Genomic DNA, 21,797 nt, shown 5'->3' with positions numbered 1-21,797 from the left:
TGTATGTCGTCTTCTCGGACATATTCGCGGACAACATCCTTGGGGATGTGAACTTTTTTCTCACTTGGCCCCGGGGTGTGTGGTCGCTCAGGCACCCCCAGTTCCTTATTCTGTTTGCGCAGTTCTATTTCCGCTAGTCGGCGCTCGTGCTCGAGCGTTATTTTTTTCTCTTCCAGCTCTCTTTGTCTCTGCTTTTCTTCTCGTTCCTCTCGAAGCCGCATATGCTCGAGGTTAAGTTTCTGTTCAGCCAACTTGAGTTCCCCATCCATCTTGAGTCGTGCCATCTCCAACTCGTGTAATCTGACTCTGTCTCTTTCTCGGATCTCCTCTTGCGGGAGGCCCGTTCCCCGCTCCTCGGGAGCCGTGGCGTTCCCCTCTGGTGTGATGCTGGTTTGGTCTGGTGTGACGCTGCTTTGGTCGGAGGGTCCTGTGACCCCCGTTTCTGTCCATGTCTCCAGAGCGCGCTTTAGGTCATCCTTGGTACTCAGGCCGGTGGTAGCAATGCCAAGTTCCATGCAAAATTGTCTCAGTTCGCGGTGGTTGTATTCTTCTAATTTCTCCATTTGGAATTTCTCGGTGGAGCTGCTCTCTTTGGTCGACATCGTGTTTTTGTCGTGGGGTGAGCTACTCTCTGTACGATTACGCGTTGATTCGGATCGCGCCGCTGGCCACCAATGTTAGAAAAGGTAGACGGACCGGGAGGGCCGGCCGGGTCAGGGGGAGAGGTCTCCGGGGAGAGCCGTCTCCAGCGATCGTACAGACAAGTAACTTCCCCCCCCCCACAGACAGAGATCACACACGGATAAGGTTCAGTGTTCTTTATAGGTACTTAGTTACGATACGGTAGAATGGTACAAGGAGGTCTGGACGCAGGGGTCCCCTCGATTAGAGTCTCGTAAGGTAGGGAAGGGGGTAGCGGGTCAGTCTATTTACCAATCAGGTAGTTCAGATGAGATGATGACGAGCTCACAATCCTCGAGCTTGGTGTTTAGGCAGTACGGTCCGCGGCAGCAGGTCCCGGTAAGGATGGTTGATACAACGGGCCGCGGCAGCGCCAGCAGGTCCCCGGAAGATGGTCGTTACAACGGGCCGCGGCAGCGCCAGCAGGTCCCAGGAAGATGGTCGTTGCAACGGGCCGCGGCAGCGCCAGCAGGTCCCAGGAAGATGGTCGGTACAACGGGCCGCGGCAGCGCCAGCAGGTCCCAGGAAGATGGTCGTTACAACGGGCCGCGGCAGCGCCAGCAGGTCCCAGGAAGATGAAGGTTGCAGAAGGCCGCGGCAGCGCCAGCAGGCAGGACGATGGTTCACAAGAGCGGGCTACGGCAGCGCCAGTAGACCGTCAGGGTTGAGTTCACTCGGTGTCTCTCGACTCCAGGATACAACTGCCTTCCTGCTCCGGAGCTGCCTTAGTTATAGGGCTGGTGCCCTTTGATGTCCGGACCCTCGCACTTGGAGGTCGGAGGGTCCGGGATGAAGGTGTCCAGACACCCAGCAGGGGGTGGCGCCAGCGCCTGGGGGCTGCTGGAGGCGATCGGCACCTGGCGGGGGAAGAGCTCTTGACGCTTCGTTCTCCCATTGACCTGCCAAGTGGTCCGCTCACCTCCGGGGTGGATGGTGGTGCCGGGATGTCGGGCCGGCCAGGCCCGGGGTTAGGGTCGAGGTGAGGCCACGCGGCCGCGTGGTGCAGGGCCCAAGATGGCGGCTTGACCCGGCCGGGGAAGCCGGTGGGGCTGGGCCCCGTGATGAGTAGGGGTCCGAGGGCAGCGGGTCCGTCGGGAGACGGAGTACAGGGGCTTGTCACGGGGGTAGGCCTGGTGGGCCGGAGCTCGGGCCCTGTCGTGCGGGGGGGAAGCAAGCCCTTCGTGTGGCCTGTCCAACATGCGTCCCCCCCAGCTGAAGGCGGGGAGAGTCACCCATCTCCTTGGGGACTCTCTTCGTCGAGGCGGAAAAAGCGGGACAGGCCATCCGCGTTGGCGTGGTCTTGGCCTGGCCGGTGCTCCACAGTGAAGTCCATTCCCTGCAGGGAAATGGACCAGCGCAAGAGTTTTGGGTTCTCCCCCCGCATCTGCCTCAGCCATTGCAGGGGTCGATGGTCGGTTTGTACCCGGAAGTGGGTACCGAAGAGATAGGGTCGGAGCTTTTTGAGGGCCCACACTACTGCAAATGCCTCCCTCTCGATTGTGCTCCAACGCTGTTCTCGGGCCAGGAGACGTCGACTGATGAAGGCCACCGGCTGGTCATGACCTTCGGGGTTCAGCTGAGAGAGGACGGCCCCGATGCCGTGGTCGGAGGCGTCGGTCTGCACCACAAATTCCCGACTGTAATCGGGGGCCTGGAGCACCGGGGCGGTGCACAGGGCGGCCTTCAGCTCCTCGAAGGCCGCTTGACAATCAGGAGTCCAGTGGACCCGCTTCGGTTGATTCTTGGATGTGAGTCCCGTGAGGGGCCCCACGATGCTGCCGTAGTCCTTTACGAACCGCCGGTAGTATCCGGTGAGCCCCAAGAAGGCTCGGACCTCGGTCTGGGTGACGGGGGGCTGCCAGGACTGGATGGCAGCAATCTTAAGTTGTAGCGGGGCCACCAGCCCGCTTCCCACTTGGTGCCCAAGGTAGGTCACCGACCCTTGGCCAATTTGGCACTTGCCAGCTTTAATGGTGAGGCCGGCCCGCTGGAGGGCTTGGAGGACCTCTTGGAGGTGACGGAGGTGGTCGGACCAGTGGCGGCTGTATACAGCGATATCGTCCAGGTAGACAGCGCTGAATTCTTCGAGCCCTGCCAAGACCTGGTTCACAAGACGTTGGAATGTGGCGGGGGCATTCTTCATGCCAAAGGGCATGACCTTAAATTGATAGTGGCCATCGGGGGTGGAGAAGGCTGACCGTTCCTGAGCCCTGGGTGTGAGGCCGATCTGCCAGTAGCCCGCCGTTAGGTCGAAGATACTAAGGTAGCGGGCGGCCCCCAGCCGGTCGATCAGCTCGTCTGCTCGGGGGATGGGATGAGCGTCGGTCCGGGTGACAGCGTTCAAGCCCCGGTAGTCGACGCAGAATCTCAGTTCAGGGGCGGTGCCGGGGGCAGCGGCCTTGGGAACTAATACAACCGGACTGGCCCAGGGACTGTCCGAGGGCTCGATGACCCCGATCGTGAGCATCTTGGCCACCTCCTCCTGCATGCAGGCCCGTACCCGATCTGGTACGCGGTAGGCCCGGTGCCGGACCGGGGGACTGTCCCCGGTGTCTACGTCGTGCAAACACCAAGGAGTGACCCCGGGGGTGAGGGAGAACAGGGCAGCGAACTGCAGCAGGAGGTCCCGGCAGTCCTGGCGTTGCTCCGAAGTGAGGGCGTCGGAGAGCCGGACCCCATCCACGGAGCCGTCCTTCTCCTGAGTCTTCAAGAGATCCGGGAGGGGCTCGGAGTCTTCTTCTGTACCACTGTCGGTCGCCATCAGGAGGCTTAGTTCGGAGCGCACAAAGTGTGGTTTGAGCCGGTTGGTGTGGAGGACCCGCAGGGGGTTCCGGGTGGTCCCCATGTCGATGAGGTAAGTGACGGGGCTTTTACGCTCGACCACTTTGAAGGGCCCCGTCCACTTGTCTTGCAGGGCACATGGTTCGGTGGGGGACATCACCCATACTTGCTGCCCAGGCTCGAATTCAACGGAGGAGGCATTGTGATCATACCACCTCTTCATGTCCTCCTGACTGGCCTCGAGGTTCGCCTTGGCCATCTCCCTGAAGCGCCGGGTCTGGTTTCGTAGGGCCAGGATGTATTTGAAGACGTCGGGAGGGGTCGTTAAGGGGGCCATCTCCCAACCTTCCTTGACTAGGCTGAGGGGCCCTCGCACAGGGTGCCCGTACAGGAGTTCGAAAGGGCTAAAGCCGAGGGACTTCTGGGGGACTTCTCGGTAGGCGAAGAGGAGGCACGGGAGCAGCACATCCCACTGGCGACGGAGAGGCTCTTCCAATCCCCCAATCATCCCCTTGAGAGTGCGGTTAAAACGCTCCACTAGTCCGTTCCCTTGGGGGTGATAGGGGGTCGTGAATCTGTAGGTGACCCCGCATTGTTGCCAGAGGGACTTCATGTATTTAGATATGAAATTCGTGCCTCGGTCGCTGACGACTTCTCGGGGGAAGCCTACCCTGGAGAAGATCCCCATCAGGGCCCGGCCAACCACCGGAGCTGTCACTGTCCGTAGGGGCACCGCCTCGGGGTAGCGGGTGGCATGGTCCACTAGTACCAAGATGAACCTGTGTCCTTGTGCCGTGCGGGGGTCCAGAGGCCCCACAATGTCTATCCCCACCCTCTCGAACGGGGTGGTGACCACAGGGAAGGGTTGCAGAGGGGCCTTCAGCTTCCGACCACTCTTCCCGCTGGCTTGGCACGTGGGGCAAGATCGGCAGTGGTTCAGGACGTCATTCCTCATTTTCGGCCAGAAAAAGTGGGTCACCAGGCGACTGTATGTTTTGTCCTGGCCCAGGTGTCCAGCCAGGGGGACATCGTGGGCCAGGTTGAGCAGAAAGTCTCGGAAGCGGAGCGGTACCACCAGAACTCGACCGGCCCCCAGCTCGGCGATTCTTTGCTCGCTGTAGAGCAGGTCGTTGTCCCAGTAGACCCAGTGGGTTCCGGGGGTGTCCCCTGCGTTTTGGGTATCGGCTTGTTGGCGGAGTCCCTCGAGGGAGGGACAGGTCTTTTGTTCCTGGCGGAACTGTTCTTGGGTGGTGGCGGAACTGTTCTTGGGTGGGCCCCCCCTCTTGACGCCACTGGGCCAGATCCGGAAGGTCCTGGTGTTGTGCGTCTGCTTCGATAGTCGGGTCCGGGAGATCGGACTCGCCGTTGCCCTCGACGGGGGCAACCGGGGGCGGAGGTGCTGGCCATTCGGTTTCTTCTGATCGGGGGGTGGCCCGGGCGGCCATGGATCGGGTGGTTATGCAGGCCCAGTCCGGGAGGCCCAGCATCCCCAAGTGCTCTCTTCTCTCGACGGTGGCCCACGGGGAACTCTCGAGGTCATTCCCCAGGAGGCAGTCCACGGGGGCATCGTCCCGGACCGTCACCTTCAGTAGGCCGGAGACCCCTCCCCATTCAAACGGGACGCAGGCCATCTTACACATACTCTCAGAGTTATCTGCCGAGCGGACGGGGCAGAGAATGTTCGGCAGGATCTGCTCGGGCTTCACCAGATGACAGCGGACGGCCGTCACGCTGGCGCCGGTGTCACGCAAGGCCTCGGCTCTCTGTCCATTAATGGTCACCCACTGACCGTATTTTCGGGTGTTGGCGGGTAGGGGAGCCCGCGGAACCATGTCTCTTCCCCCTAGGCATGCCAGGACCATGGCGGCCGGTTCCCACCCTTGCTGGGCCGGCTCGTACTCTTCGGGTCCCTCCGATGATTGCTCTTCCCCTAGGGCAGCGGCCGCTACCTGGCGGGGCTTGGGTGTTTGATTTAGCGGGCAGTTCGGGTCATTGGCGTAGTGGCCTAGTCGCTGGCACCGGTGGCACGTGACGTTGGCTCGGTACCCAGGCCGCAACGGGGGGTTGCCCCGGCCGGCCGGAGGCGGGGTGCTGGCCACGGGTGTTGTTGGTAAGGCGTCTCTCCCTCGCCCCTAGCCCCCTCCTCCTCCCCGAGGACGGTGCTGGCCTTGGTTGCCTCTGTTCTGATCGTGGGGCCCTCTCCGGCCCACTCGGGTGCTTTCCCACCGGTCAGCTTCGGCGGCGAGCTGCCGGGGGTCGGTCAGCTTACTGTCGAGTAGGTGCTGCCGGAGCTCGACGAAACAGTTGTTTGACAGGTGCTCCCACACCATAAGGTTGAAGAGTTGTTCGTAAGTGGCGACCTGACTTCCCTTGATCCACCCTTCGAATGCCCGGCTGAAATAGTTCACGTATTCTACCCAAGTTGTACCTGGGATCCTGGTGCAATCTCTGAACCTCTGGCGGTACATCTCGGGCGTGAGGCCGTAGCGGGTGAGGAGGGCAGCCTTCATGTGGTCGTAGGACGACATCTGGTGATCGGGGAGCTGCAGCAGGGCATCGCGACCCTCGTTGATAAACCTCCCCCAAAGTCCGGCTCCCCAATCACTCCGGTCGATTCGGTGGGAGGTCATTGCGATCTCATAGGCTTTAAACCACTGTTGTATGTCGTCTTCTCGGACATATTCGCGGACAACATCCTTGGGGATGTGAACTTTTTTCTCACTTGGCCCCGGGGTGTGTGGTCGCTCAGGCACCCCCAGTTCCTTATTCTGTTTGCGCAGTTCTATTTCCGCTAGTCGGCGCTCGTGCTCGAGCGTTATTTTTTTCTCTTCCAGCTCTCTTTGTCTCTGCTTTTCTTCTCGTTCCTCTCGAAGCCGCATATGCTCGAGGTTAAGTTTCTGTTCAGCCAACTTGAGTTCCCCATCCATCTTGAGTCGTGCCATCTCCAACTCGTGTAATCTGACTCTGTCTCTTTCTCGGATCTCCTCTTGCGGGAGGCCCGTTCCCCGCTCCTCGGGAGCCGTGGCGTTCCCCTCTGGTGTGATGCTGGTTTGGTCTGGTGTGACGCTGCTTTGGTCGGAGGGTCCTGTGACCCCCGTTTCTGTCCATGTCTCCAGAGCGCGCTTTAGGTCATCCTTGGTACTCAGGCCGGTGGTAGCAATGCCAAGTTCCATGCAAAATTGTCTCAGTTCGCGGTGGTTGTATTCTTCTAATTTCTCCATTTGGAATTTCTCGGTGGAGCTGCTCTCTTTGGTCGACATCGTGTTTTTGTCGTGGGGTGAGCTACTCTCTGTACGATTACGCGTTGATTCGGATCGCGCCGCTGGCCACCAATGTTAGAAAAGGTAGACGGACCGGGAGGGCCGGCCGGGTCAGGGGGAGAGGTCTCCGGGGAGAGCCGTCTCCAGCGATCGTACAGACAAGTAACTTCCCCCCCCCCACAGACAGAGATCACACACGGATAAGGTTCAGTGTTCTTTATAGGTACTTAGTTACGATACGGTAGAATGGTACAAGGAGGTCTGGACGCAGGGGTCCCCTCGATTAGAGTCTCGTAAGGTAGGGAAGGGGGTAGCGGGTCAGTCTATTTACCAATCAGGTAGTTCAGATGAGATGATGACGAGCTCACAATCCTCGAGCTTGGTGTTTAGGCAGTACGGTCCGCGGCAGCGCCAGCAGGTCCCGGTAAGGATGGTTGATACAACGGGCCGCGGCAGCGCCAGCAGGTCCCCGGAAGATGGTCGTTACAACGGGCCGCGGCAGCGCCAGCAGGTCCCAGGAAGATGGTCGTTGCAACGGGCCACGGCAGCGCCAGCAGGTCCCAGGAAGATGGTCGGTACAACGGGCCGCGGCAGCGCCAGCAGGTCCCAGGAAGATGGTCGTTACAACGGGCCGCGGCAGCGCCAGCAGGTCCCAGGAAGATGAAGGTTGCAGAAGGCCGCGGCAGCGCCAGCAGGCAGGACGATGGTTCACAAGAGCGGGCTACGGCAGCGCCAGTAGACCGTCAGGGTTGAGTTCACTCGGTGTCTCTCGACTCCAGGATACAACTGCCTTCCTGCTCCGGAGCTGCCTTAGTTATAGGGCTGGTGCCCTTTGATGTCCGGACCCTCGCACTTGGAGGTCGGAGGGTCCGGGATGAAGGTGTCCAGACACCCAGCAGGGGGTGGCGCCAGCGCCTGGGGGCTGCTGGAGGCGATCGGCACCTGGCGGGGGAAGAGCTCTTGACGCTTCGTTCTCCCATTGACCTGCCAAGTGGTCCGCTCACCTCCGGGGTGGATGGTGGTGCCGGGATGTCGGGCCGGCCAGGCCCGGGGTTAGGGTCGAGGTGAGGCCACGCGGCCGCGTGGTGCAGGGCCCAAGATGGCGGCTTGACCCGGCCGGGGAAGCCGGTGGGGCTGGGCCCCGTGATGAGTAGGGGTCCGAGGGCAGCGGGTCCGTCGGGAGACGGAGTACAGGGGCTTGTCACGGGGGTAGGCCTGGTGGGCCGGAGCTCGGGCCCTGTCGTGCGGGGGGGAAGCAAGCCCTTCGTGTGGCCTGTCCAACACTAAGTAAACAACTGTGTTAAAGAACCATGAAAAACAGAGAAAGCTGGTAAAATGGCAGTGCTGCAAATAAGTACCCCCAAAAATAAACCCTCAAATCATAGCCTCTAAACTTTTAAACAACGTCTTTTTTCTGATATTATGTGTCATGGAAGATCGCATCCCACAGCATTCACATCCTGCTTGATTGAGTGAATTTGAAGAACTTTCTCTGTCCTTTCCTTCATGACTGATCCTGTTAAACGTCCCTCCACCTGCCGCTGGAGTTAGGCTGACCGGCTGTGGTAGGGCGCCTCTTCACACTTCCCACAGTAATTGAATGTGGTATATCTACCCTTCTCTAGTCTCACAGCACCACTCCCTCCTTCAGCCATTTATCGAACAGGGCTTCTGTAAGTGCTATCAGCCCCTTCCCAAGACCTCTCTGACTCCGCTGCATGCCCCATGCTCCGGAAACATTTGTCTTTGGGAATGGATGTGTCCACTCCCTTGCATTTTTGTTCCTCCCGCTGAACGTTGCCATCTTTTTTTCATGAGTATTGGACACAAGGATTATCCATTAATATTATTTTTCCTGTTCCTCCTCCGCAAGAACCTCCTTCTTTTTCATGACTCGTGCTCCACTTTGGATGCATACACATCCATAAAGCATCCATTTTTATTCTTCCTTTCCTTGCTTTGCACACATTGCGGCATTGAGTTTTGTGATATCGACAGCTGCCGAACTATATCGAAGTCATTGTCATGACATTTCACTGTGCTAGTTTGTAGAGCACTCTCCCTCAAGGCACTCGTGTTAGCAGGATAGAACAAAATGGATTCCAATGTAAAAATAACAAATGATGGAACCATTGAGAATGTGTTTCTATGCTGCTGAGCACCTTGGGCAGAGCTTCCATAATGAGTCCATTTTTGGCATAATCCTAGGGGGTAGCATCCTAACAATCTGCACCCTCCCTCGCCCCCCCGGAGAAAGTCTGGCCCAATCTGCTGGGCCTCATCCTGTCAGGAACCGACAACAATACTTCAAAGGTGAGTTTCAGCCTCACTGGGCCTTGACTGTGGAGTGTGGCTTGAGTCTCTTTAACCAGCAAACTAAGGAGTTCCATAAAATTCGGCACTAGCCATTCAACCTATATACAGTGCCATGAAGCGGCAACATTGTGACTGGGAGAGCCGCACAACATATTTGTAACATGCTATTATTAAAAACCCCTGTTTTCCATGGACATACCATGCCTTTATGGTGGTGAAGCTTTGTGTTTTTCATTCTCTTACAGCTCTTACACACTTTCTCTTTTCATTTTAATATGCAGTGAACCAATCCTTTTTCTTTGATACAGAATTATTGATTTTCGAACTTTTGCTTTGTATTTAAGTTGCTTTCTCTTTTATTCTAACTCATTACCATGCTTGTTGTATTCATTTCTGCAACGGTGGCCTTTTCTCATTTGTACCTTCAGTATTAGTCTGCAAAGTGTGTGTGTGTCATTATTCGGTTATTAAGCTAAAAGTTAACCATTCCAGCCACCAATCTGGGACCATTTGCAACATCACAAGCGGGGATGTAAGTATCTTAAATATAAGATTAAAAAGTGGGGGTCCGAACTGCATTTATAATCTACTTAACCGTGGCTACCTGTATCCTTAATCCGTTTTTCTCTTTTTCTCCAGAATGCCAACACTTTTCTTTTGCCATCTCACTTTGAAGAAGGAAAGGATAAATGTCCTTACGACCCATCTATAGGATACACAGGCCTTATTATAGGTACGTAGAGTGCAACATACTTCGATTATCGCCATGTGCCATGTTTTGTTAAAATCAATTTTCACATTCCCTTATTTCGAATCCATCACATGGTACAAGTGGAACTGGTGTAGTGTAAACTCCTCATGCAAATATTGGTGATTTACAAAAACAGAGTGTTTTGTTCTTCCTCACGCCATGAACGGAAAACTTGCACATGGTCAAGTGCAAAGTGAAAATCTGTTAATCTGTTTTTAACTTGCCAACATCAATTTTTACAACAGGGAATACTTCCACTTTTGAGGGGATGAATTGATCAATATTATTACCTGCACATGGCCACTATGTGGTGCATTCATCCACTTATTTTGTGAATCAGGTATAAGGTACGGGCATAAAACGCATACTTAGGAAAACAACTAGCGCTTACATTTACTTATGTGACTCGGGTACATTCTACTGCTTTGTAAATTACGCATCTATGATAGTATTAAGTTATTTCGTTTTATAGGCCTCTTTTTTCCAGTCATATAGTTCCTATCCTTCCTGCTGAGGTCAGTATACTCCCTCTGTCTCTCTCTCCGTCATTCATGCACCTCCGCCTCTTTATTTATGCTCAGCAAATGCTATTTCCTTAAATTTAAAACACAATTTAATCTGTTTACAGTCGGTATACCAGACAGTGACAGTTCCCTCAGCTGCTTAATCAGAGATCACCCATAGTGTCTTTCTGGCTTAGCAAATTCACGAATCGTACCTTTCACCTAGCAGTGAGGTTTGAGGCCTGCGCCACAGCATTGCAGGGCCCACTATCATGAGGGCTCAGGAGAGTGTTACTGTTTTAATCCAAGGAACTAACACCAGATTCCATTTCTGCTCTCTCAGATGGCGGTCTGTACACAGCCACAGGCTACGAGTTTAAGAGATTTCCGGGCATCAGGCGCATCCTGAACCAGCAGCTACTGAAGACTGAAGACACGCCCCCTCTCGGCCTGCACGGTAGGATCCCGCTGCCGCCGCTATTGCCTAACTGTGAAATATGTGCCTTCGGCCCACGCGTGGGGATGAAACGCCTGGTGGTCAGCAGCCCGTCATTACGAGGCCTCAGCCCTGCCCTGCCAGCGGCAGACGGTGGCTGGCTGCCTCTGCCTCTGCCGTGCGTCACACCTGGCGGAGTGATTCATGAGGTGCAGCTAGGCGGCCCTGGAGGAAACCGGGGCACTTTCGAGGAATGCCTGCACGTGTACCACTGCGCCAATGAGATCTTTCACCAGGATTGTCGACTGTTACATGCCCTTCTGCCGTCACAACATACAGCTTGCCGGCAGATGGGGCACGGTCGCACTGTCACGGGTCAGCTACGCTTCTGTACATAGTGCTGGTAGAAGTGGCTGAGACTTGCACTTAAAATGCAACCGTGGTCACTGAACAAGAAGTGCTCCTCGCTGACTCACTGCTTTGAGTTGCTAAGATGCTCTTGTTTGGTGACCGGGTGCTATAGCGCTTTAATAAACTTCTTAAGGGACGTAGAGGCGATGACTTCATGGCCGCCTCTTTGAAGTGCTGATTTGCTCCCTTGAATAGCATGGCACTTCTTAGAAATGCTTATCAAATTAATTTTTATTACAGCATTTGTATGGCACTTCACAGGTTCACATTTCAACAAATATCAGAGAGGATCACAAGCCTGCATTTATAGGGCCCAATCTGCTTTTGTCTAGCCTTGTTTGTACCTATGCCATACATTGAGATTGACAGTAATAACTGTGTTTACATGCATTGTAACATTAAAGCCAGGCCTTCTAGTGTTTGGTTTAAGTGGACGACTTATACAATTCTCCACAGACACATTGTATATAAAAATGCATTGTTCATTGGTTATCCACCACAAAGAATTGCACCATGGGACAACATTGTGGCAAATAGTATCTGCAGCCATAAAATGCTTCATCTGGTACCACTGCCAACAGCCCAGCGTTGGCTTACTTTGGACTGTACACATACTTCCTTGTAGGAATCTTGAGGTCTTGTGCAAACACATGATACAATTGATAACCTGCCAAGTACAAGTAGTTACCGTGTTACCTGCTTCCATAGGATGTAAGCATAAGGTGCTCGGAAACCAGCTTCATAGTTGCCTACATTTCAGAGCTGGGTTTGTTAAGATCTTTGTTCAAGCCATGTTCACTGATAGTTTAGAATGGGGCCAATGAATACATTGTGAAGGGTTCCTCTTACTAGCCCTGTAGGTGATTGTGGACAAATAACTAAATCACCCAATACCTCACATGGCAAATGCGCTCAAAGTAAAAATGCTAATTTGTGACCTGTGTGTGTGTGGGGTATGTTTTTGATCGCAAGTGTGTTTGAATGTTTGTATATTTATGTGTATATGTATGTATATATATATATATATATATATATATATATAATCATTATGCTGTGTAAAAAGGAAAAATATAGTGTGCTGTCTTGACAAACACATACAGAAGGGTGCTACGTAGAGCATCTCATGTTTGAAATGCTTCTGCTGCAAAAATATTCTCTGTAAAGGGTTTCACATCTTCCTGGAGCCACTTCTACGCTATCTCAAGCATAAAATAAAACCAGTAAAAATTAAATGAGATCAATACAACAGGAATGAGTTTAAAAATCAGTGGCCCAACTTATGAACAGAGCTTCCCGCTTGCAGCAGCTTCCAATGCGCTCACACCTCACTGTGTTTAGGGGGCACTACAGAAAGGTACTTGGTGGGCTTCCTGGGTCTCAAACCCCCCGCCTTTCATTGTCCATGTAGGAGTGCAGCAAGACAGGAGAAGGGCTTGCAATTGTGCATACATCTCAACCACATGAACAAGTATCCATCTTTTGTGCTGAGGCGCTGACAGAGCAATTCGTCTCTAGTTTCATGGGCCTCCTGCTTGTTACATGACTCAGTATGTAAGGCTGATGGTGACTTGTAACATTAGCAATGGTTACAGGTTTCTGGAAGGAAAGTCAATTATATTGGAAAATCCACAGGTTTTTTAATGTGATTTTACTAAGTCTTGCTCTGAGAACCAGTGTAGTTATTGTCCTTTTAATGGGTATAATTGCTGCACACAGATGCTGACTTTGTGGCATCGGTACTTGTCCAGGAAAGTGGGATTGGAGATGATGACAAGATTTACTACTTCTTCAATGAGAAAGCAGGAGAAGAGAGTGCCTCCTTCGTTGACAAGACTATGGTTGCAAGAGTGGCTCGAGTTTGCAAGGTAAGATAGTGCAAGCGGACGTTATTGAGTTGTTCTGACAACAGTGAAACACATGTAACGAACATATTTTTCACTGTTATGCATGCATACGGAGGCCGACACAGGCAGCAAGCACACTACAAAACCTCACGTTTCCGCAATTTTGTTTTAACTAGGCCTATGGGTACCAGAGTATATTTTTTGTGGTAGGTCCAACAGAATTTTAATAAACAGACCAGTACTTTACAGGAGAAAGCGGCCATTTTGGGACAGATGGTGGGACTGAAGTTAGGGCATGCATTTCTCTACAGTTTGAATCCAATAAATCTTGCCAGCTATTGTCGCTAAGTCTTGCGTTTGTAGTAAATACAGATACCAAAGGTAGAACTGTCCCCCAAGGCTTCGTACTTAAGTTATCATATTAATGTGTGATGATGTTTTATTTACTGTAGATTAGTTTCTCATGGAACCGCTGTGAGCTCACACTACAATATGTGTGGCATAGATGGCCTCGAAGGAAAGAGGCATGGTATAAATTGAGAACTGCAGGAGTTCCATGCTTTACATAATTTATGGTCACCTTGAGATCAGGGGGTCACACATGGGCTTTTCCAATGTTTTACTCCATAAATGAGAACAGTCCACATACTTCCTTCCATGGCTGCAGCATGGGGCGGGAAATACTATGCATCATAGACAGATGCCTGTGTTGGGAGGATTCTGTCTGATTCTTATAATCATTAGGTGTATGTTTCTCCTATGTCCTACCTCAGTGTTATATGAACCTTAAACCTTCCACTAAACTGTTTATTATTGCTGCTCACGGATGCAATCGTAAACCGAAAGCTGCTGAATAGAACGAAGTGTGAAACTGGCAAATCTCCGTAGGTGTGTGACCATCTAATCTGACTTGTGTCTGTTGTATGTGTGTTTACACAGTTTAGCAACATATCATGAAAGCATGTATGTGGGACTTTGATAATGTAAGAAACAGCAGCCCTATGCGTCTCTCCCTCCCTTCGGGCGTCATCCTGGAACTCTACTTCTCCCATGGTTGGAAGAGCAAGCGGTCTGGAGGGGCAGTGACGACAACTGTTTCTCTGCATTATGGGATGATGGTGCTCATTTTCTAATTACTTCCAGGAAAAGGTTGATATTGCATCGTTAATTCCCTCTGAAGTTGTTTTTAAAACCCTCCTCTTTAACAAGCCAAGCATTAGGCAATTAAATGCTGGTTGTGTTGGCTGTGGTTCCTCACCCAATCTAAGCGCCGGGGAGTTGCGCTTGGAATCGCTGAGCTCAGAGGAGGGTACATGCTGCTCTCCGCAGTAGCCTCCTCAGCCATCGCGAGGGCTGTGTCGCTCTATATTTACGTTTATCGCTCCTCTGCTGTGGCCAGGAGGCTCGTAATATGGAAGGAGCCCATTTTGTTATGTTCCAGGACTTCTTGACTGTCATAATTTTAAGGTTGGCACAACTTCAAAAATCTTGATTGTACGCTGCTGGTCACTTGTCAGCGCCGTGCCCTACCTTTAAACAACAGCCAGGGGACGTGTTGTGTTGTTTTAATATCCATTGCTTGTCCTTGGCGGCTGTCAGAGACTGCAGTGTTCTGTATGAGCCATGGCTGTGTCACATATTTTTCAATGGAAAACATCATTTAAAGTACAGCTTGCTTACTCTGCAAGTAGAAGTTACATTGTTTGCTGAGACGTTCCGAATCTTCTATCTCCAAATATATGTTTTATAGGTGTTCATCTTCCTTTGTGTAAATACGCTGAGGAGTTAACCTTGCTGTCGCATACTTCCAAAATAACAGCACAATCTCATTATGGCTCATGGACAGATGGGCAAGGTCAGCAAATTCATCGCAAGAACCAAATCCATGCTGAGCCAGGGGTCTCGCTTGGCTCTAACTGTCAAAATACTAGCCACACCATAGTAGGTGTTGCCATGTAAATAGGATGCCATTCTATTGCTTTACCTCTTGTGCTCCTTCAATTTTCTACATTGTGTTTCTCATTTAGCACATTATATTACATTTCTGCCTTAAAGGGCATTTATTAAAAGTAAACATTTCTTAATATAAACTTACAAAGATAATGCCCTGACCATATTGCCATGAATGAATCAGGAGACATAGTAATGCATGATGTGCACTATATATAATTGACTGACCATTTTACAACTCCGCCTGGATACAGGTATTCCCCCCACAGAGCTCAACAGTCTGCCCCTTCCTCTTCCACATCTCCCTCCTCCCTTTTCCTGGATTGAGTCAATCTTCCACAGTGTCTTGTTCTAACTATTCAGATGACACACAGATCATCTTCAAGTGCAAGGGCCTCAGTGACCCTGACATCAGGTAGGCATCGGAAATATTAGATGACTTCCAACTATCTTACATTCTTCCATGGCAAAACAGAAACCTTCATATGTAGAAACTAATCATTGGCACAATATATCCCATCCTGGCCTGCAGACCTAGAAGAAGTACTCCCCAAAATGCCTAGGAGTTATCGTGCATGAAGATATTTCTCTAGAACCTCAAATAGATGGTGTAGTGAAAAAACGGTATGCTCAGAAAACTACAACAGATATTCTCCTACCTAAGCTTCCCCCACAGAGTTCAAGCCTATGTTCTGTCTCTCCATGGTCTATACCCAGGGACCCAGAAGTGACTCCTAAACAATTTACAGTGGGTGGCAGGCTATTGCTGCACTTGCAGGTCTAGTGTCACATTTCCTCAAACTTCGCAACCTTGTACTTGCTTCCATTTTCTCTCTGGATCACTTTCAAAGCAATCTGCGTAACATAATTAGCACTTCACGAAATGGTTCTAACATTCCTTTAACAGAACTTTGAGACCCAGCACCCTAGAGGAAGCCTCCAATCCAAAACACTCCTACAACTGAAAGTGCCATGTTTATGCAAATCCAGGCTTGGAGTTCTCTCATTCTCAGGCCAAACCTCAAACCATGCAATCCTGCTCCGCCTGGAGAGGAAAAGCCACAAAACCACCTTGCTTTCCTGAAGGTAGCAAAAAGGTGGCTTTTTGAATGTTCATCCCTTAAGAGATATTGAATCAACCCACAGGATATTTCTTATCCAGCACAAAACCACTGAACTGAACCACCATGGAATTAACAGGATAGTTCACCCTTCAGGTTAGAGCTAATCAGTTCAGATCTGGTCTAAACAATCTGAATGAGGCACAGTTTATGCACATTCACACAACCTATGTTAGAATCCGGGTTCTCTGGTTGGCACAGGTGGGTACTTGTGACAAGCAGGGAACCTTTCCTATAGTCAGGGTAAGGGGTTACACTACTAAAACAACCCCTGCTCACCCTCTAGGTAGCTTGGCGCGAGCAGACAAGGCTTATCTCAGAGCGTTATAGGATAAGCATTTGTGAACACATACAGTAACCAAGTGACAACACTACAAATGGACACCACACAGGTATTTATATTAAAAATAAGGATTCTTTATATAGGATTATCACAAGACCATTAAACGATTAAAAATACACAATACGGTTGCTTAGTTGGTAGAAGATTGCTTGGGTTCTCTTAAGTTCTTAAATGCGACACTTTAAGTCAATGTACCTTAGATGCGACACGCAGGGCAACGAAAGTGTTGCAGCGATGCAGATGCGTTGAAGTTCTTGGTGCAAAAGAAATAAAGACGGGATCTTCCAGATGCGTTACGCTTCTCCGATGTTGCGAGAAGGCTCGACTCGATGCGTCAGCTACAGCGGCGTCACCCTTGACGAGATGCGACGACAGCGGCCTTGGCAGCGGCACTCTTCTCCGACGTTGCGAGACGCTTCCGCTCGATGCGCTGCTGCAGCGGCGACACCCCTTCTGCGAGATGCGACGACAGCGGCTCCGACGGCGGCACGCTTCTGGGTGGATGTGAGGCGCTTTTCTGGATGCGGTGCAATGCGACAACTACGATGGCTGCGATGGCGACACGCTTCCTCCTCGATGCAAGAATCGTCTCTCGATGCTGTGCAATGCGATAGCTATGATGGCTGCGATGGCGACACGCTTCTTCGGCGTTGCGAGACACTTCCAGAATGATGCGAGACGCTTCCGCTCGATGCTGCAGCGGCGACACTCTCTGTGAGATGCGACGGCAACAGCTCCGACGGCGGCACGCTTCTCTTCCTTGCGTCGCGCTTCCAGCTCCTTGCGACACGCAGTCCCTCAGAAGGCCCAACAACAGCAGCAGGCACTTCCAAAAGACTCTGGGGAGCTGGGGGTGAAGTCCACTGGTCCTGGGACTTCGTTCAGGGGGCAAGCTCAGTTCAAGCCCTTGGAGATCTTTTTAAAGCACAAGTTGAAGCAAAGTCTTTAGTAGTCTTTCTCCTCTCCTTCAGCAGCAAGGCAACCACTGCAGGCCAATCCCCCAGGTCAGGGACAGTACTCCTCCTACAGCTTTCCCAGTTCCTTCTCCTCTGGCAGAGGTTCTTCTTGTTTCAGCAGGATCTAATTTCTTGGGAGCAGGGTCCCAATACTTATACCCCTAATTCCGTTGTTCCTCTGGGGTTGAGGGGCCTTTGCCCAGTCCAAACCAGTTCTTGAGCCCTCTGTTGACATGACTCTGCCTTTCTATTCAGGGTGCAGGGCAGAGACATCAGCCGCTCCGCAGGAGGTGGAGCCAGCATTGTGGTAGCAGAGCACAACCCTATTCAGAGCCCAGGTGTACTCCTCCCACCCATCTGACTGCCAATCTTCCTATTCACCACCAGGCTACCTAGCCCTCCCCCTCTGGGTTTCCCCAGCCCTGTCACTCACACAACCAGACAGGCAGATACACATCATAGCAGAGGCGGGCTGAAATGGTCAGGCAAGCAAATACCAACTTTCTAAAAGTGGTATTTGCAAACACAGAATATTAAAATAAACTTTACTAAAAGATGTATTTTATTATTCTGAGTTCAGGCATACTAAACTCGAATTTCTACCATGTTCCCTGGGTCTGTTAGGATCATAGAATGTAACAATTCTAACAGCCCATTCTGGCCTATGGAGAACAAGTAGCCTTACAATAGTGAAAAACGAAAATGGCTGTAATTCACTATTAGGACATGCCACACACATCAGGGCTTGTCCTACCTTATGCTTACAATGCACCCTGCCCTTGAGCCTACCATAGGGGTGACTGATCTGAAGTTAAGGGAAGGTTTAGGGACTGGCAAGTGTGTGCACTTACCCAGTCAGCATGACAGTACCAGACTGCACGCAGGTTCTGCAATGGCAGACCTGAGATACATTTTACCAGGCCGCTTCTGTGGGTGGCACAACCAGTGCTGCAAGCCCACCAGCAGCATTTGTATTTACAAGCCCTGGGCACTCCTGGTGCACTTTACTGGGGTCTGACAGTAAACCAATTAAGCCAATCATGGAATCCAACCAACATATACATTTTAAATAGGGATAGCATATGCACTTTAGCACTGAACAGCAGTGGTAAAGTGCCCAGAGTCATAGATTAGCCAACAGCAGGTCAGAAAAAGTACAGGTGGAAGGCGAAAAGTCTAGGGACCATCCGGCCAAAAGGGCCAGGTCCAACAACCTATAAACATGACACTGCATACCACGTTCTCTAGTTCTTTTTTGAGAACTGAATTACGACTGGGTGCAGTGAACGAAACCGTGATATGCCTAGAGTCACATTAAGGTGTGTATCTGTGAAGTTAATTATTGTAAACCTATACTCCACATTTGTGATCCTTGACATTATATAAATATATATTGTCAAGGTATATAGATATGAAGTTAAGTATAGTACACCTATGCTACCTATCTGTACTCACTTCCATGATATTTTGCAGTGGATGCTCTGGCTACCATATTTTTGTGAGATAATATTCAGTACTGAATAGTCTGTAGTATACTGGGTTTGAGTAGAACTTTGGAGCAAAAACTATGCAAAAATGGAAGGTACTGTGGGGGGGCTGAGTTTAGAAAGCTTCCTTCTTGAGTTGCGATAGACTGCAAATACGGTCAGCAATGCATTGCTGGCAGGGCGTTGCAAAGACGAGACCTTGTATTTTTTTCCCTCCTGATTAAGGCATAGTTAGTCATTCCTGATCACCTGTGCTGTGATCGTACTGAACGTGTTGCCCACTCAAAGATAACAAACTCGCCCAAATTGCCATAGCTAATTATCAAGGTGAAATAACTTGAACAGATAAATCGGAGCACACAAAACAATTCTTTAATCTACTTCTTTATGTAAGGTAAACTAGTAGTGTGTGAATTGTTTTCAGTGGAAGAAAACTTTTATTATTTTTTACTGAGCCAAAAGAAAATAAGGAGAAATTATAGATCCGTAAGGACCATTAAATAATGCTTTCTTTCAGAACAGATTCAAAAGGCTGCAGGGTCTCAGTGTATTATTCGACTGGACTTCTTGCATCTACCTCTCTGACTCTTCAAACCAGGAGTCAAGTTGAGGTAATCCTTGAGGCTTCTGGAGACAACTGGAAGGCTCACTCAAATGCCTTCCTGCAGGTAGGTCTAGGCCGAATGAGGCTCTCCCACAGATACAGTAGGGAGCGGTCCTTCCCGTGGACCTCAGGCACTGCGGTGAATGGTAAAGTGAAAAACATCTAGCAGCTAGGTACATGCACCCTCAGCTCTGGACCTGATCAGTTACCACAATTTCTTTGAGGGAGGCCTCTCCATTTCGTCTGACTATGGAACTCCTGATAAGTGTGCACTGTCTCTGAAAGGTGCAGGTCAGAGACGTCAAGTCAGTCCGCTGTCACTCCTTGCACTGAATGGTTGCAGCAGCACTTCCTCTTGAATCTTGGGCCCAAACTTGTCTCCAGCTTTTTTTTTTTTTTTGTAACATATTTTTGACATTTTCAAAGTTCATATACCGTACATTATACAGATCTATCGAGCAGTTATGCCATATAGTACAGTATGCGGTATCACACATCACCTGCATCGAATAGTGGAGAGTCAGCGGGGAGAAGAAACATTCAAATACATCACGATGTGTGTACCCAATGGGCTCTGATTCATAATATGTCACTTGAACTGGGGTGTAACACAGGTATAAACTAGGGAAGGGGCATGGAAGGTCATATCCGGTCCTCACAAGCGAGTGCATAAATAGTCGTATGGGTATGGCGCCTCTATGACTCGTGATTGCACTTCCTCTTAGGTTTGACCTGCAACTGTGATAGTATATCCAATTCTGGGGCTTTGTATGCAAACTTGTCTCCAGCTTAATAGGAGTTAGTCACCAGCAAAGTGCTACTTCTGGAGCATAAGTCTTTGCTACTGCACTTAGTACAGCTCCACTTTGGAAGATGAGAACATCCTGGAACACTTTAGTGGTCGAAATGGGTAGTATCAAACCAGCTATCCTGCTACATAGCCTGGGCCGGTTGTAACCAGTATAGGTAGAAATGTGTATTGGCCCCAGGTAGTAGGCCGCATATTCCTGAGATGCATATTGAGGCAGGACGGGGGGAGGAGAGGGGGGTCTGGAATTTCTCTGGCAGCGGCACTGCAGCAATTACAAAGGCTTATGGTCTGACAGCGCCACTGACAACCATGCGGTACTGGGAGGAGTACATGGAGAGAATGACATGGAAACATGCAAGCTCCCAGGACAGAATGGAACTGAACAGCCTTACACAAAGCCAGCCATCTTTTTGAATGCAGCACACGTGGAGTCTAATGTACTCCACAATTCTCTTGGGCACATCTCGGGTTCACAAACCAATAAAGATGGTGGCCCCTCAGTGGGCTTAAATGGTTGTCTAACTCCATGGATAAAAAAAAAATAGAAACTACAGGGAAATAGCACAAAGCAAGGCAGCACTGCTCTGCAGAGCTAAGATGGGGACTTTCCCTTCCAACACATGGTCAAAAATTGCGCACTTGACCAATGCGAACAGAAAGGCCGGGCTCAAGGGTAGATCAGCTGAATAATACATTTTGTTGACCTTGAACAAAGAAAGGATGAGTTGACTAATACAGTAAGCGAGGTTGGCCACAAGTAAGTAAGTAAAAGTTTATTCATGATCAATTACTTCAAATCATTTCATGTCAAGTCATAAAAGCAGTTACAAAACACTTGTAAAAGCAAACTAAAATAACTAAGACACTCACACCGTTAATTTCTTTTCCACCAACATCAGAAATTTTAGAGGACTGACATTTAAGATTGAGTCCTTAGAATTTAGACAAAGTAATCGCCTGTAGACATGTTTTTATATTTCTTTGACTACCCCGTTTTTTAAGTTGTTTTCTCCTTTCTGACAGTAGGACCAAATTAATTGTTTCTTATCATTGTTTACAGAGTCTGCAAATTTTGCCTCTCCTTGCTGATTCCCTCCAGCAAAAGGAGCGGGTAGCATAAAGGCAAATCATTTCAACATGTATTCTTCATGTAATATGTATTTATTTAGGAACTTTTCAAAGTGCTAGAAGTCACCTCGGCCACATCAGCCTGGTGAAACAACAATACAAAGACAGAACAATGAAAGACCAAGAACTTGAGCATTAGAGTCCAGCAGATGTGTAGATCTGACATTCTTTATTGGCTCCAGTGACCACGTTAGGCTTCGTTGAAAGCCTGTCTGAAACGTTCAGCTTTCAGGAGGTCCCTGAGCTCATGGTAACAAGCTTCCTTTGGGAATTGAGGGCTGCTGTTATTCCAAAGTTTCCAGTACGGCACCGTCAAGGGTGTTCCTCCACACTTTAGTCTCTTAGCAGAACAAGGATCTTGGGATGATCATGGGTTCTTGTTTTGGGCTCAGTGGCATGGCAAACTCTGAATGG

General features: G+C 50.4%; 1 protein-coding gene across 3 annotated transcripts in view; it reads left to right on the top strand.

Annotated features, from left to right (window-relative positions):
- Positions 1–21,797, top strand: part of SEMA4G (semaphorin 4G) — a 714,949-nt gene that overhangs the window by 474,368 nt on the left and 218,784 nt on the right. For all 3 annotated transcript variants that reach the window (XM_085606513.1, XM_085606512.1, XM_085606511.1), the window contains exons 6-8: positions 9,678–9,771; positions 10,636–10,749; positions 12,856–13,004. In XM_085606513.1, coding sequence (XP_085462639.1) covers positions 9,678–9,771; positions 10,636–10,749; positions 12,856–13,004 — 357 coding nt within the window. The remainder of the gene's footprint in view (positions 1–9,677; positions 9,772–10,635; positions 10,750–12,855; positions 13,005–21,797) is intronic.

This window comes from Triturus cristatus, chromosome 1_2 (genome assembly GCF_964204655.1).
Source record: "Triturus cristatus chromosome 1_2, aTriCri1.1, whole genome shotgun sequence".
In the NCBI taxonomy this organism is placed as follows: Eukaryota; Metazoa; Chordata; class Amphibia; order Caudata; family Salamandridae; genus Triturus; species Triturus cristatus.
This window is presented reverse-complemented; position numbering and strand designations above follow the sequence as displayed.